The following is a 13,150-nucleotide window of genomic DNA, read 5'->3' as shown; positions in this document are numbered from 1 at the left end:
TCAGTGAGTTATTACAACAAAAGCTGCTAACTAGTAACATTTTCACTCATGCACTATAATTTTGTGGGTACTTTAATGTGTTGTAAACAAATAAAAAACTAACATTTATGACCACCCTGATTATGTAAGTGGTAAAAAAAAAAGCCAAATATTGGTTCTTTTCTTCACTAAACAGAAATTTAAGTATTTCTCCAGATAGTTTTGAAATTAGCATTATGCTAAGAGAAACGCAATCTTAAGTACATAAATTTCATCTAGAAAGGCATATAAATTATATGCCTTGTATTAACTAATTAATATAGTGTATATAAAAACATGTATAGTTGCTACTTGTTAGAAAGTATCTTTAAAAAAACAGGGCCTCAGGCTTCCATAATAATTTTTGTTTTGCACTATTTGTATGGTAAGTAATCTTTTGATTATTACTTTTATACTTTGCAAGCAAAAACAATTTTGGTTTAGTTAAGCCTTTTGCTTTAAATCAGCAGAAAATGAATCTCTGAAAGCTCACTGTCTATAAAGTCTAGAATCCAAAACTTTTAGTCAATAAATTAGATATGTTGCATATTTCAAGTATGTATGTCCAGTACAGATTTCTTTTTATTTATTCTGCTTGGGATTCACTTGGCTTCTTTAAATTGACACCCTTTCTCTCTTCTGGAAAGTTCTCTTCAAATATTGATCCTGTCTCATTCTTTCTCTTCTTCCTGGCATTCCAATTAAAAATACATTAGATTTTCTTATTATTCTGTATGTCTCTTAATCATTCTTTCACATTTTTCATTTTTTGGTCTTTCTGTGCTACATACTTCATAACTTCTTAAGTTCCTTAGTTCTTTCTTCAGCTTTTTTAAAGTTACCATTCAATCCATCTAATGTTTTAAATTTCTATTGTTTTTATTTCTTGAAGATCTCTTTGGTTCTTTATCAAATCTTGTTTGCTCTTCATTCACATATTCAAGGCCTCTTTTTTAATTCTTAGACTATATTAAGAATGTTTAACATTTTTTTGTCTGATAATTCCAAAACCTAAATCTGATTCTGCAATATGTTATTTATGATGGCTGTTACTCATCATGCCATGCTTAGTTACTCATCGTGCCAATGTGTTTAGTAATTTTAGACCAGGAACTTCTGTGTATGTGAAATTCTTTGAGAAGATGAGTATCCTTCAGAATAGGAATACTTCAGAGGAGGATCAGAATTTGCTTATGTTAGTTTCCCGGGGCATTAGTCTTTTAGAATTCAGTTCAGTTCAGTTGATCAGTCATGTCTGACTCTTTGTGACCCCATGGACTGCACCATGCCAGGCTTCCCTGTCCTTCACCAAATTCTGGAGCTTGCTCAAACTCATGTCTATTGAGTTGGTGATCCAACTTCTGGTGATCTCATCCTCTGTCATCCCCTTCTCCTCTGTCCTTCAATCTTTCCCAGCATCAGGGTCTTTCCCAATGAGTCAGTTCTTCATATCAGGTGGCCAAAGTATTGGAATTTCAGCTGCAGCATCAGTCCTTCCAATGAATTCAGGACTGATTTCCTTTAGGTTGACTGGTTTGATCTCCTTGCAGTCCAAGGGACTCTCAAGAGTCTTCTCCAACACCACAGTTCCAAATTTCTTTCAGGATTACTTTAAACTAAATTCTCAGACTAAGTTAGTGCAAATTTGATAAGTAAGCCTGTGTAAAGGTCACCTTGTGTTTATAAATTAAGACAGTCTTCCTTGCAGTCCAGAGACATATTTCTAATTCGCTCTCATGCTGTATACATAGCTTTTCAAGTCTTAGCTTTAGGGCAGGTGTGCTTAGTTGTTTAGTAGTGACTGACTCTTTGCGACCCCATGGACTGTAGCCCACCAGGCTCCTCTGTCCATGGAATTCTTCAGGCAAGAATACTGGAGTGGGTAGCCATTTCTTTCTCCAGTGGATCTTCCCAACCCATGGATCAAACCCACCATATTTCCTACTTCGGGCGGGCTCTGGGTTTTGCTTGCTTTCCACTGAGTTCTGGCAGACTGTCAAAACTGCTTAGATTCACTTAGTTCAGCAAATGTTTAGAGAGTGAAATGTGGCTTCAGGGCTCTTCTTCTTTGGGTTCCAGGCTTTTGGTATCAATATTCCTTAAGTATATACATTTATGGAAACATTTAAGAATCCTTTTAAAATTAGATTCTATCCACATTATTAGTTGTTTTCAACATCCAGGCACATAGCACATCACACTGCTAGAAATGGGAGCATTCTCAGAACGTACGTGAAAAGTGTATACGGGTAGCTACATACTGGTTTGTGTTCTACTGAGCTCTCACCTTTTCTTTTGTTCTACTCCTTCCCATTTCTCTGTAATGAACAGTAGCTATTTTATATGGCTATTCCTTTGTAATTCCAGAGATAAATGAGTTTCCTCTGATTATGTCCGCTTCAGAGCTTGGGAAAGATATATTACTGAATTTTTATGATAAAAATGGCCTTTTCTATTTCATTTATTATTGGATCTTCTTCTTTGCTGTTAATGAAACAAGCTGGAGCACTCTTACCATCATTTCCACACAACTGGGTCAAACAGAAGCCTACATAGGGTACGGCCAGGGAGCAATGGAGCCCACTCCATGGAGGAGGAAGGGCAGGGTAACTTGATGCGGCTTTCGTAGTGATGATCCCTCTCTCATGCCCGGGGGTCCAACTATGCATATATGAGGAACAGAAGTGGATTCATTTGTCCTTCATTGTTCACTTTAAGGATTCACATAACTATTGAGAAGAAAAAAGCACCCAAAGTCCTTTTTGAAGGACCTCTTATAGATCAGAAAACCAAGTGTAGGATCAGGTTCAAAGATTCCATTTAAAAGCACAAAATTCTACCTAATTTTGTAAGGAAGCTATTGGAATGATCAGGTTACAATATCAATGAGGATAACATCTGGCAAAGTCAGGATTGCTCCTTAGTTGCACCAGATAAAATTTCAAATGGATACTTGCTAAAACAATACATAGAACAACGGACTGCTACAGAAATAAATTCGCCACATTATTAAACACTGATTAGGACATGTGTGCATTATATCAGAGTAATTCACACCTCCTCTGAAACTAGAATAATTCTAGGAAACCTATAAGTGTGCATTATATCAGAGTAATTCACACCTCCTCTGAAACTAGAATAATTCTAGAAAACCTATAACTGTGAGACTTTGATTAGAACCACACCTTAAGGGACCTTTTGAACATATCCAAAAGGGTTTTATACAGTTGCTTCTGAGTTATGAACATGTACTAATAGTATGTTTATTTTCTGGGTGGATTTTTAAAAACTATTTATTTATGGCTGCCTCAGGTCTTAGTTTCATTGCGGGTGTGTGGGCTTTAGAGTTCATGAGCTCAGTAATTGTGACACATGGGGTTTGGCTCCCCACGGCATGGAGGATCTTGGTTCCGCAACCAGGGACCAGGGATGGAATTCGTGTTCTTTGCATTAGAAAGTGATTTTTCGTACGATCACTTTTATATGAAATATCCAGAGTAGATAAGTCCATAGAGAAATAACTCAGATTAGCGGTTACCAGGAGCGATGAGGAAGGTAAAGTGGGAGAAATGCCTTAATAGGTATGGAATGACAGAAATCAGGAGGCATTAGAGAGCAATGATGGTTAAAACACTCTGAACATACTAAAATTCCAATGAATTGTTCACCTTAAAGTGGTTAATTTTATATTATGTGAATTTCATTTCAAATCATTCTTTAATAATGTGACATCAACAAAGCTTCTGATAACACTGAGGACAATATTATTTGGAAAAAATACAGATACTGACAACTCAAGGTTTAAAAGTGATCCCAAACAAACTCTGAATGTAAAACAATTTTTCAAATACCTTGAACAATTTATGTGGTTTTTCGTTATATGCATACTTAAGTGTGATAAGTTATAAAACATGTGTTTAAATAAATCTCTCTAAATGAAAAAAAAAAAAAAGTGATTTTTCTTAACCATTGGACCACCAGGGAAGCCTCCTGGATGGATTTTTAACCTTCTTGTGTCAAAAATTCATAACACTCAGAGTGGCTAACAAACTTGTAGATACACTACCCTACTATACCTACTTAGGGCATTCCAATTTATCTATTCAATTTTAGAGAATTCATTTTATTTTGGTAATCATTCATGATTATATAAGATCTTCTGGATAATATTTAGAAACTTCAGTGTCTTTTGAATGCCAAAACCTCTGGTAAAATAGAAGAGACATGGGAACTGGAAAGTTACGTCATTAAAGACCGCTGAGAGCTCCAATAAGCAGGCTGTTGCTTCCTTAGTGGTTCAGACAGTAAAGAATCTGCCTGAAATGTTGGAGACCTAGGTTTAATTGCTGGGTTGGGAAGATTCCCTGGAGAAGGGAATGGCAACCCACTCTAGCATTCTTGCCTGGAGAATTCCATGGATAGAGGAGCCTGGAGGGCTACAGTCCATGGAGTTGCAAAGAGTCGGAAATGTCTGAGCGCCTAACATTTGCATTTTCACTTTTTCACTAAGTCACTTGCTGACCCAAGATCCAAGCTCCACAGAAACAAAAATTACATAAAGTCAAAAGCTTCCACCCGAGACCATTAGAATAAAAAAAACACTGACTGTCAGTGCACTGTATACTTTTCATACATTTTTATTCTTGTCATGTTTTTCTTTTTACTTGTTTTAATTTCATACACCTCTGACTTAGCCAGTCATAATCTCCCTTACTACTAATAAAGACATATTGAAGGTTAATTTTACTAGAGACTTAACTAGAGTTAGAACAGTCCTAACTCTATAATTCAGCTTTTTACTGGCAAGCCAACTTAAAGAATTCCAGTATGTTCTTGTTGTTGTTCAGTTGCTAAGTCATGTCCTACTCCTTGCGACCACAATGGACTACAGCACGTCAGGCTTCCATCCTTCACTGTTTCCTGGAGTTTGCTCAAACTCATGTCCATTGAGTCAGTGATGCCATTCAGCCATCTCATCCTCTGTCACCCCCTTCTCCTCCCTCAGTCTTTCTCAGTATCCTTTCTCAGGGCCTTTTCCAATGAGTTGGCTCTTTGCATCAGGTTTCCAAAGTACTGGCGCTTCAGCTTCAGCATCAGTCCTTCCAATGAATATTCAGGGTTGACTTCCTTTAGGATTGACTGGTTTGATCTCTCTGCTGACCAAGGAACTCTCAAGAGTCCTCTCCAGCACCACATTTTGAAAGCATCAGTTCTTTGGTGCTCAGCCTTCTTTATGGCCCAACTCTCACATCCGTTCATGACTACTGGAAAAACTATAGCTTTGACTATACAGACCTTTGTTTACAAAGTGATGTCTCTGCTTTTTAATATGCTGCCTATGTTAGTCATAGCTTTTCTTCCAGTAAGCATGCGTCTCTAATTTCGTGGCTGGAGTCACCATCTATAGTGATTTTGGAGCCCCAAAAAATAAAATCTGCCACTTCTTCCACTATTTTTCCACCTAATTGTCATGAAGTGATGGTACTTGATGCTGTGATATTAGTGTTTCAAATGCTGAGTTTTAAGCCAGCTTTTATAGAGACGATTCTAAGTGCATGTCTTTTCAACAGTCTCAGTAGATCTTGTCTCTTTATAAAGAGTCCAAAGGGATAGAAACTTTTCTGAGGAAATAGCTAATACCTGGTGGAAGAGATTCCCAAGTATAATGCATTTCATTCATGGGAATAAAAAAAAAAATTGAGTCTCACCTTGGCTGACCTAGTATAAAATACAGTGCATGTCCTATTCAGAGAATAGGAGAAAGTCTGGACAGTTCCTAATTGTCTTTCTTGTGGCCTTGGTTGATAGAGAATCAAATTGTGGAAGTAGGACTAAAAATATTTCCACACTATTAAGAAAAGGCTGTTGTCAAGCTATGGAACATTATCAAATGAATCCAAATTACAAAAAATAAACAAAACACATGTTTGTACAGTAGCATACGTTATTGCTAGAAAATCAAGACCCTAAGGACAGTTATTGAATTATGAAGAGTAAATACCAGATTTAGAAATATAACATTATCTCTTATAATAAAAGACACATTCTCATAATGTTGGGAAAAATTCTACATATAATGATATGAGGCTAATATAATTGTCCAGAAAATTGTGATGTTGATGACAGATTCAAATAATTATGTCTATATATAGTATCTCAGTTATTGGCCAGATTTTGAAATTCTTGTCTTGTGTGCCTATCTTCCTAGTATTTCTGTTGCAAAAGCATGGGTAATCATAGCAGATAAATGAGAATGTTTAGTTAATGAAGGGTTAGAATAGCAAATTAATGGAAAAAAGGAATGGGAGAAATATCATTAAAACACAGTTAAGAATTAAGAAATATTTTACTTACCTAAAACAGTACTCAATTCTTTCATCACTGTATCTACTTTGATGTCTTCTTCATCTATAAGACACAGTAAAATTTAGACATTGATAAACCCAAACTCAGAAAAAAAGCAAAAACTACAAAGTTCTTAAATTAAGAAGTCAAGCCTGGATAAAGGCTATTGACTATGTTCTGTCCTTCTAAAATTTATGATTCCTGGACTTTAAAGGATAGCTCCATTATCTACAACAAGGATTCAGTTCAGTTCATTTCAGTCGTTCAGTCGTGTCTGACTCTTTGTGACCCCATGAATTGCAGCACACCAGGCCTCCCTGTCCATCACCAACTCCCGAAGTTCACTCAAATTCATGTCCATCGAGTCGGTGATGCCATCCAGCCATCTCATCCTCTGTTGTTCCCTTCTCCTCCTGCCCCCAATCCGTCCCGGCATCAGAGTCTTTTCCAATGAGTCAACTCTTTGCATGACGTGGCCAAATTATTGGAGTTTCAGCTTTAGCATCAGTCCTTCCAAAGAACACCCAGGACTGATCTTTAGGATGGACTGGTTGGATCTCCTTGCGGTCCAAGGGACTCTCAAGAGTCTTCTCCAACACCACAGTTCAAAAGCATCAATTCTTTGGCGCTCAGCTTTCTTTGCAGTCCAACTCTCACATCCATACATGACTACTGGAAAAATCATAGCCTTGACTAGACGGACCTTTGTTGGCAAAGTAATGTCTCTGCTTTTGAATATGCTATCTAGATTGGTCATAACTTTCTTTCCAAGGAGTAAGTGTATTTTAATTTCATGGCTGCAATCACCATCTGCTGTGATTTTGGAGCCCCCCAAAAATAAAGTCTGACACTGTTTACTGTTTCCCCATCTATTTCCCATGAAGTGATGGGACCAGATGCCATGATCTTTGTTTTCTGAATGTTGAGCTTTAAGCCAACTTTTTCACTCTCCACTTTCACTTTCATCAAGAGGCTTTTTAGTTCCTCTTCACTTTCTGCCATAAGGGTGGTGTCATCTGCATATCTGAGGTTATTGATATTTCTCCTGGCAATTAATGTACAAAACGCTACATTTTATATGGTAAAGGCTGTAGTTAATAAAACTAATTGTATACTTGAAATCTGCTTGGAGACTAGATCTTAAATGTTAGAAAAGAATTATAATAATGTGATATGTTGGAGGTGTTAGCTAACACTATGGTGATAGTAATTTTGCAATATATGTCTATCAAATCGACAGACTGCACCTTAAGCTTACACCATGTTATGCATCAATATATCTCAGTACACAATAAACTGTGGAAAATTCTGAAAGAGATGGGAATACCAGATCACCTGATCTGCCTCTTGAGAAACGTATATGCAGGTCAGGAAGCAGCAGTTAGAACTGGACATGCAACAACAGACTGGTTCCAAATAGGAAAAGGAGTACGTCAAGGCTGCATATTGTCACCCTGCTTATTTAACTTTTATGAAGAGTACATCATGAGAAACACTGGGCTGGAAGAAGCACAAGCTGGAATCAAGACTGCCGGAAGAAATATCAATAACCTCAGATATGCAGATGACACCACCCTTATGGTAGAAAGTGAAGAGGAACTAAAAAGCCTCTTGATGAAAGTAAAAGTGGAGAGTGAAAAAGTTGGCTTAAAGCTCAACATTCAGAAAACGAAGATCATGGCATCTGGTCCCATCACTTCATGGGAAATAGATGGGGAAACAGTGGAAACAGTGTCAGACTTTATTTTGGGGGCTCCAAAATCACTGCAGATGGTGACTGCAGCCATGAAATTAAAAGACGCTTACTCCTTGGAAAGAAATTTATTACCAACCTAGACAGCATATTCAGAAGCAGAGACATTGCTTTGCCAACAAAGGTTGGTCTAGTCAAGGCTATGGTTTTTCCAGTGGTCATGTATGGATGTGAGAGTTGGACTGCAAAGAAAGCTGAGCGCCAAAGAATTGATGCTTTTGAACTGTGGTGTTGGAGAAGACTCTTGAGAGTCCCTTGGACCGCAAGGAGATCCAACCAGTCCCATTCTCAAGGAGATCAGCCCTGGGATTTCTTTGGAAGGAATGATGCTAAAGCTGAAACTCCAGTACTTTGGCCACCTCATGCAAAGAGTTGACTCATTGGAAAAGACTCTGATGCTGGGAGGGATTGAGGGCAAGAGGAGAAGGGGACGACAGAGGATGAGATGGCTGGATGGCATCACTGACTCGATGGACATGAGTTTGAGTGAACTCCGGGAGTTTGTATGGACAGGGAGGCCTGGTGCGCTGCGATTCATGGGGTCGCAAAGAGTTGGACACGACTGAGTGTGACTGAACTGAACTGAACTGAAAGATGGACAGAAAAAAAGACTCAATAGGCCTGAAAAAGTATGAGTGATTACAATGCTCACCATCATATGGTAGTTTTTCTATCAAATCCATGAATTCTTCTTCTGTGATCTTGATTCCCATGCTTTCTAAAAACGTGTCCAGCTTATTGACATCAATATTGCCTCCTAAATAGAGGATAGGAAAGAAATATAGTAAAATTGAATGATTCTAAAACATATTCACTCTACATTAACATTCATCTTTACTGAGCATGTATTTTATTACAATAAAAATACTTCATTCCTTAGTATTATTAACATTTTCAAGACAAACACCAAAATGCCATCTTGTTCAGCTAATACAATAAAAATTAGAATTAATTACCCCCAGTTTTGTGTTGGGAATATTGAAAAGCTAGAGCTGGAGGTGACTGACATAATATTCTGCAAAATAGTCATTATTTTTGCTGCCTATAATTTCAAATTGTTTCTGCTTTAGAGCTAAATCTTAATCTGACAGCCTTCATTCTTCACCTTTTGTTTGCATTTTAAAATGAATTTTATTTTTCTGGGGCTGAGTTAGGAAAATTTAAGAAAGTTTCCTGACAGATCTTAGTACAGAAAAGTACTTGGTAAATACCTGTCAAAATGCAGATCTACTGAAAGAAGTATAAATAAAGACTCAATTATGTAGGAAAGGAGGAGTTATATTCTGACAACGCAAATAAAGGTTTCAGATTAAGTCTTTTTAGCATGCTTTTTACTCACGTTTGAGAGATTTTATGCCCTTCATCAACCTTTTCTGATATACTTTTCCATCAGCTATAAAAAAACAAGATATTTTAGAAATGAATTTTAGAAAAGAATTTAGGAAACAGAAAGATACTATACATCTCTTAATTTCAGAAAGAAAGAATTTAGAAAATTTTGCCTGAAGAACATTTCAAATGCAAATAGATAACAGATATACCAAAATGTTCACTCACAGTGGTAAAGGAATACAAAGCTAATCATAATAATGAGATGTTCTTTTTTTTACTGTATTGACAATGTAAGGAAAATAACATTCTCAAATACTATTTGTGAGAGTTCAAATTACAATATTCTGGAAGGAAATGGGAGAAGGCAACGGCCACCCACTCCAGTACTCTTGCCTGGAAAATCCCATGGACAGAGGAGCTTGGTGGGCGGCAGTCCATGGGGTCGCAAAGAGTCGGAGACGACTGAGCAACTTCACTTTCACTTTTCCCTTTCATGCGCTGGAGAAGGAAATGGCAACCCACTCCAGTCTTCTTGCCTAGAGAATCCCAGGGATGGCGGAGCCTGCTGGGCTGCCATCTATGGGGTCACACAGAGTCGGACACGACTGAAGCGACTTAGCAGCAGCAGGAAGGAAATGTGGCAAAACAAAATATTTTGCAACTCTATTTAAAGGAATACAATCTCACTAAATTTTAGGATGTTTGCCAAAATGTATCTACAAGATTGCCAAAAATAAAAAGTATGTCTATTTATAGATGGAGAACTGGAAAAATAAACCTCAGATTTTTTACATTATTTACTGCTTTGAGGTAGGAAGAGAGATGGTTTTGTTTCTGCTTACCTGCATTATCAAGGTTTCTATGATGAAGACATGTTCAATTGTGAAGAAATAAGCATTATAAATAAATTTATACACTCACAATATTATGTATGAATGTATGTATCTAGCTATCTATCTTAAAAGCACTAGAAGGAAAGGTTTCAAAATATTAATAGTGGTTATCTTTGTGTTATGAAATTAAAAACATTTTTTATTTTCCTAAATTTTAAAATTTCATTAATTAGATAGTTAAGAACTGCAGTTTTTTCTGAATGTACAAAATTATCCACTTACTGGTAAAATATATATTTTATGCTGCAGAAACACACATAGCTATTTTTTGTTGTTGTTGTTTTTTATCTTCTCTTTACTCCTGTTTCTTTTGCTCCTTCTTTCTTCTTCTTTTTGATGGTGGTGGTGTGTGTGTGCTACCACCAGGCTCCTCTGTCTATGGAATTTTCCATGGGTTGCCATTTCTTCCTCTGGGGGATCTTCCTGACCCAGGGATAGAACCCACACTCTTGTGTCTTCTGCCTTAGCAGGCAGATTCTTTACCAACTGAGCCATCTGGGACATACCCTTCTTCTTTTTTTAAAAAAAAAATCTATTTTCAAATCTAGCTGATTAACAACCTAAGGGCTCAGGGATGAACTTTGTCTTTGATAGCAAAGGCAAAACTTATAATTTATAGCTGAAAGGTTAGATAGATGATTTTTAAATACTAATCTAAGCAATGAATCTTTTCTTTGTACTAGCATTAACTTTCTAACAGTTTTTAAGCATTTTCACTCTGTTTGGAATTTTTCAAATAGTTTCACAAAATTAGACTTCCTAAAAAACCCAGGTAGCACCCGTGAATCTTACCATTAACTGGCAGTGTCTCCAGCAAATTCAAGCGTTCATTAGATGTGAGCTTAATCCCCAAGTTTCCCAAAACATTTTCAAGTTTACTAGTATCAACTCTGTCTCCTTTGAAAGAAGAAAAGGATTGTTAACAGATGGTAATTTTAGGACATCATAGTTATCAAAAAATTTAAAAACTGGCTCATTTAATGTTATCCTCACTTCCATATTCTCGCATATTTGAACAGTGTTTACAGATAGTGAATCAGAATTTATTCCTTTATTCTTCGTAAAGAGAGTAGTCTCTTAAGCCTAATGACATCACTGAAGAAAATTAGATTATGCAATAGGTCAGTAATTTAAAGTATCTAGTCTTTTTTGTTTTTAATGCTGAATCATGAGATTATTATGGCAATCCTATCAATTAAATTTTCTAAAAATATCCACCTTCCTATATTCTGTGGCTCTCTAGATTTTGACTATGTAAACTAGCAGTTATTAACTCAAAAGCTTGCAGGAGCCTGGAGATAGAAAAAATGAGTGAAACTGGATATAGTAAAGTGGACAGCACATGCCTTGTCCAAAAAGAAAACATGCCAGCTATTGTGAGGGAATTCAGATCTTATAAAACTTGACTACAGATTGAATTAAACTCATGGATGTCTAATTTGTGACCACTGATCTAAACATTGGTTAAAACCAGCATAATATTGCTGGAAATAACAGAAAATATAATTTATTATTCAAACATCACCACTTATTTTCATGGCTGAATCCTAGATAATCCAAAGTCAAATAAGAAGAAAAGTTAAGGTGTACATATTTCATAATAAATATGTAAAGTATCAACATTAATAAGTTTATCTTATAATATTGAGAAAACACTATGCAAAATATAATACAGGGTATGAATTCAATTTAATATGTTTTACTAATGTCTTACTCACCTGAAAAAGGTTTCACTTCATTCATCACCTTTTCCAGATCAACTTTACCATTAACTGTAAGAAAAGGAATAAATTAGACAGAAATATAACAAGGAATATAAGAAAACAATGTTGTATACAGCAGATAAACATATACATTTATACAATTATATATAAATGTATACAATTATACATTTATACATTTATTATACAGCAGATAATGTATACATTATACATCAGTATAATAAATGCTGAATTTAGCAGCATTTATTTGTTGTAGAAGGCTTCCCAGGTGGCACTAGTGGTAACGAATCTGCCTGCAATGCAGGAGACTTAAGAGGCTTGGGTTCAATCCCTGGGTTAGGAAGATCCCCTGGAGGAGGGCATGGTAACCCACTCCAGTATTCTTGCCTGGAGAATCCCACGGACAGAGGAGCCTGGCAGGTTACAGTCCATAGGGTTGCATAGAGTTGGACGCAACTGAAGTGACTTAGCATGCATGCATGCATTTGCTGCAGAAAAGCTAGCTTTTCAAAAGTACAAATTTCTTTGTTGTTTTTCAGATGCTGAGTCATGTCTGACTCTCTGCGACTCCATGGACTGCAGCATGCTGGACCTCCCTGTCCTCTGTCTCCTGGAGTGAATTTCTAGTTACAAATAAATACAAATTCCTAGTTATAAAATAAATAAGCTATGATGATGTGATGTACAGTATGGGGATTATAGTTGGGATAATGGCATTGAAACATGAATAATATCATGTATGAAACGAGTCGCCAGTCCAGGTTTGATGCACGATACTGGAAACTTGGGGCTGGTGCACTGGGACGACCCAGAGGGAGGGTATAGGGAGGGAGGAGGGAGGAGGGTTCAGGATGGGGAACACATGTATACCTGTGGCTGACTCATTTAGATATTTAGCAAAACTAACACAATATTGTAAAATTTAAAAATAAAATAAAATTTAAAAAAAAGGAATTAAAAAAAAAAAGAAAGTTGCTAAGAGAATAGATCTTAAAAGATCTCAAAGAAAAACATTTTGTAACTAGGCATGGTGATGGCTGCCATTGGAGAACAGGTCTACTCTAGCTGAACTAAAAGAGATAAAACAA

The 13,150-nt window shown here is 36.6% G+C and overlaps 1 protein-coding gene across 1 annotated transcript in view; it reads right to left on the bottom strand.

Moving 5' to 3' along the window:
• LOC133232607 (uncharacterized) overlaps positions 1–13,150 on the bottom strand; it is a 60,511-nt gene that overhangs the window by 21,947 nt on the left and 25,414 nt on the right. The window contains exons 13-17 of the mRNA XM_061392258.1: positions 12,060–12,113; positions 11,134–11,238; positions 9,456–9,509; positions 8,769–8,873; positions 6,373–6,426 (exon numbers count right to left, since the gene is read on the bottom strand). Coding sequence (XP_061248242.1) covers positions 6,373–6,426; positions 8,769–8,873; positions 9,456–9,509; positions 11,134–11,238; positions 12,060–12,113 — 372 coding nt within the window. The remainder of the gene's footprint in view (positions 1–6,372; positions 6,427–8,768; positions 8,874–9,455; positions 9,510–11,133; positions 11,239–12,059; positions 12,114–13,150) is intronic.

Source organism: Bos javanicus, chromosome 19 (genome assembly GCF_032452875.1).
Source record: "Bos javanicus breed banteng chromosome 19, ARS-OSU_banteng_1.0, whole genome shotgun sequence".
Lineage (NCBI taxonomy): Eukaryota > Metazoa > Chordata > Mammalia > Artiodactyla > Bovidae > Bos > Bos javanicus.
The sequence above is the reverse complement of the archived record's forward strand: the minus strand, read 5'-3'. Positions and strand labels throughout refer to the sequence as shown.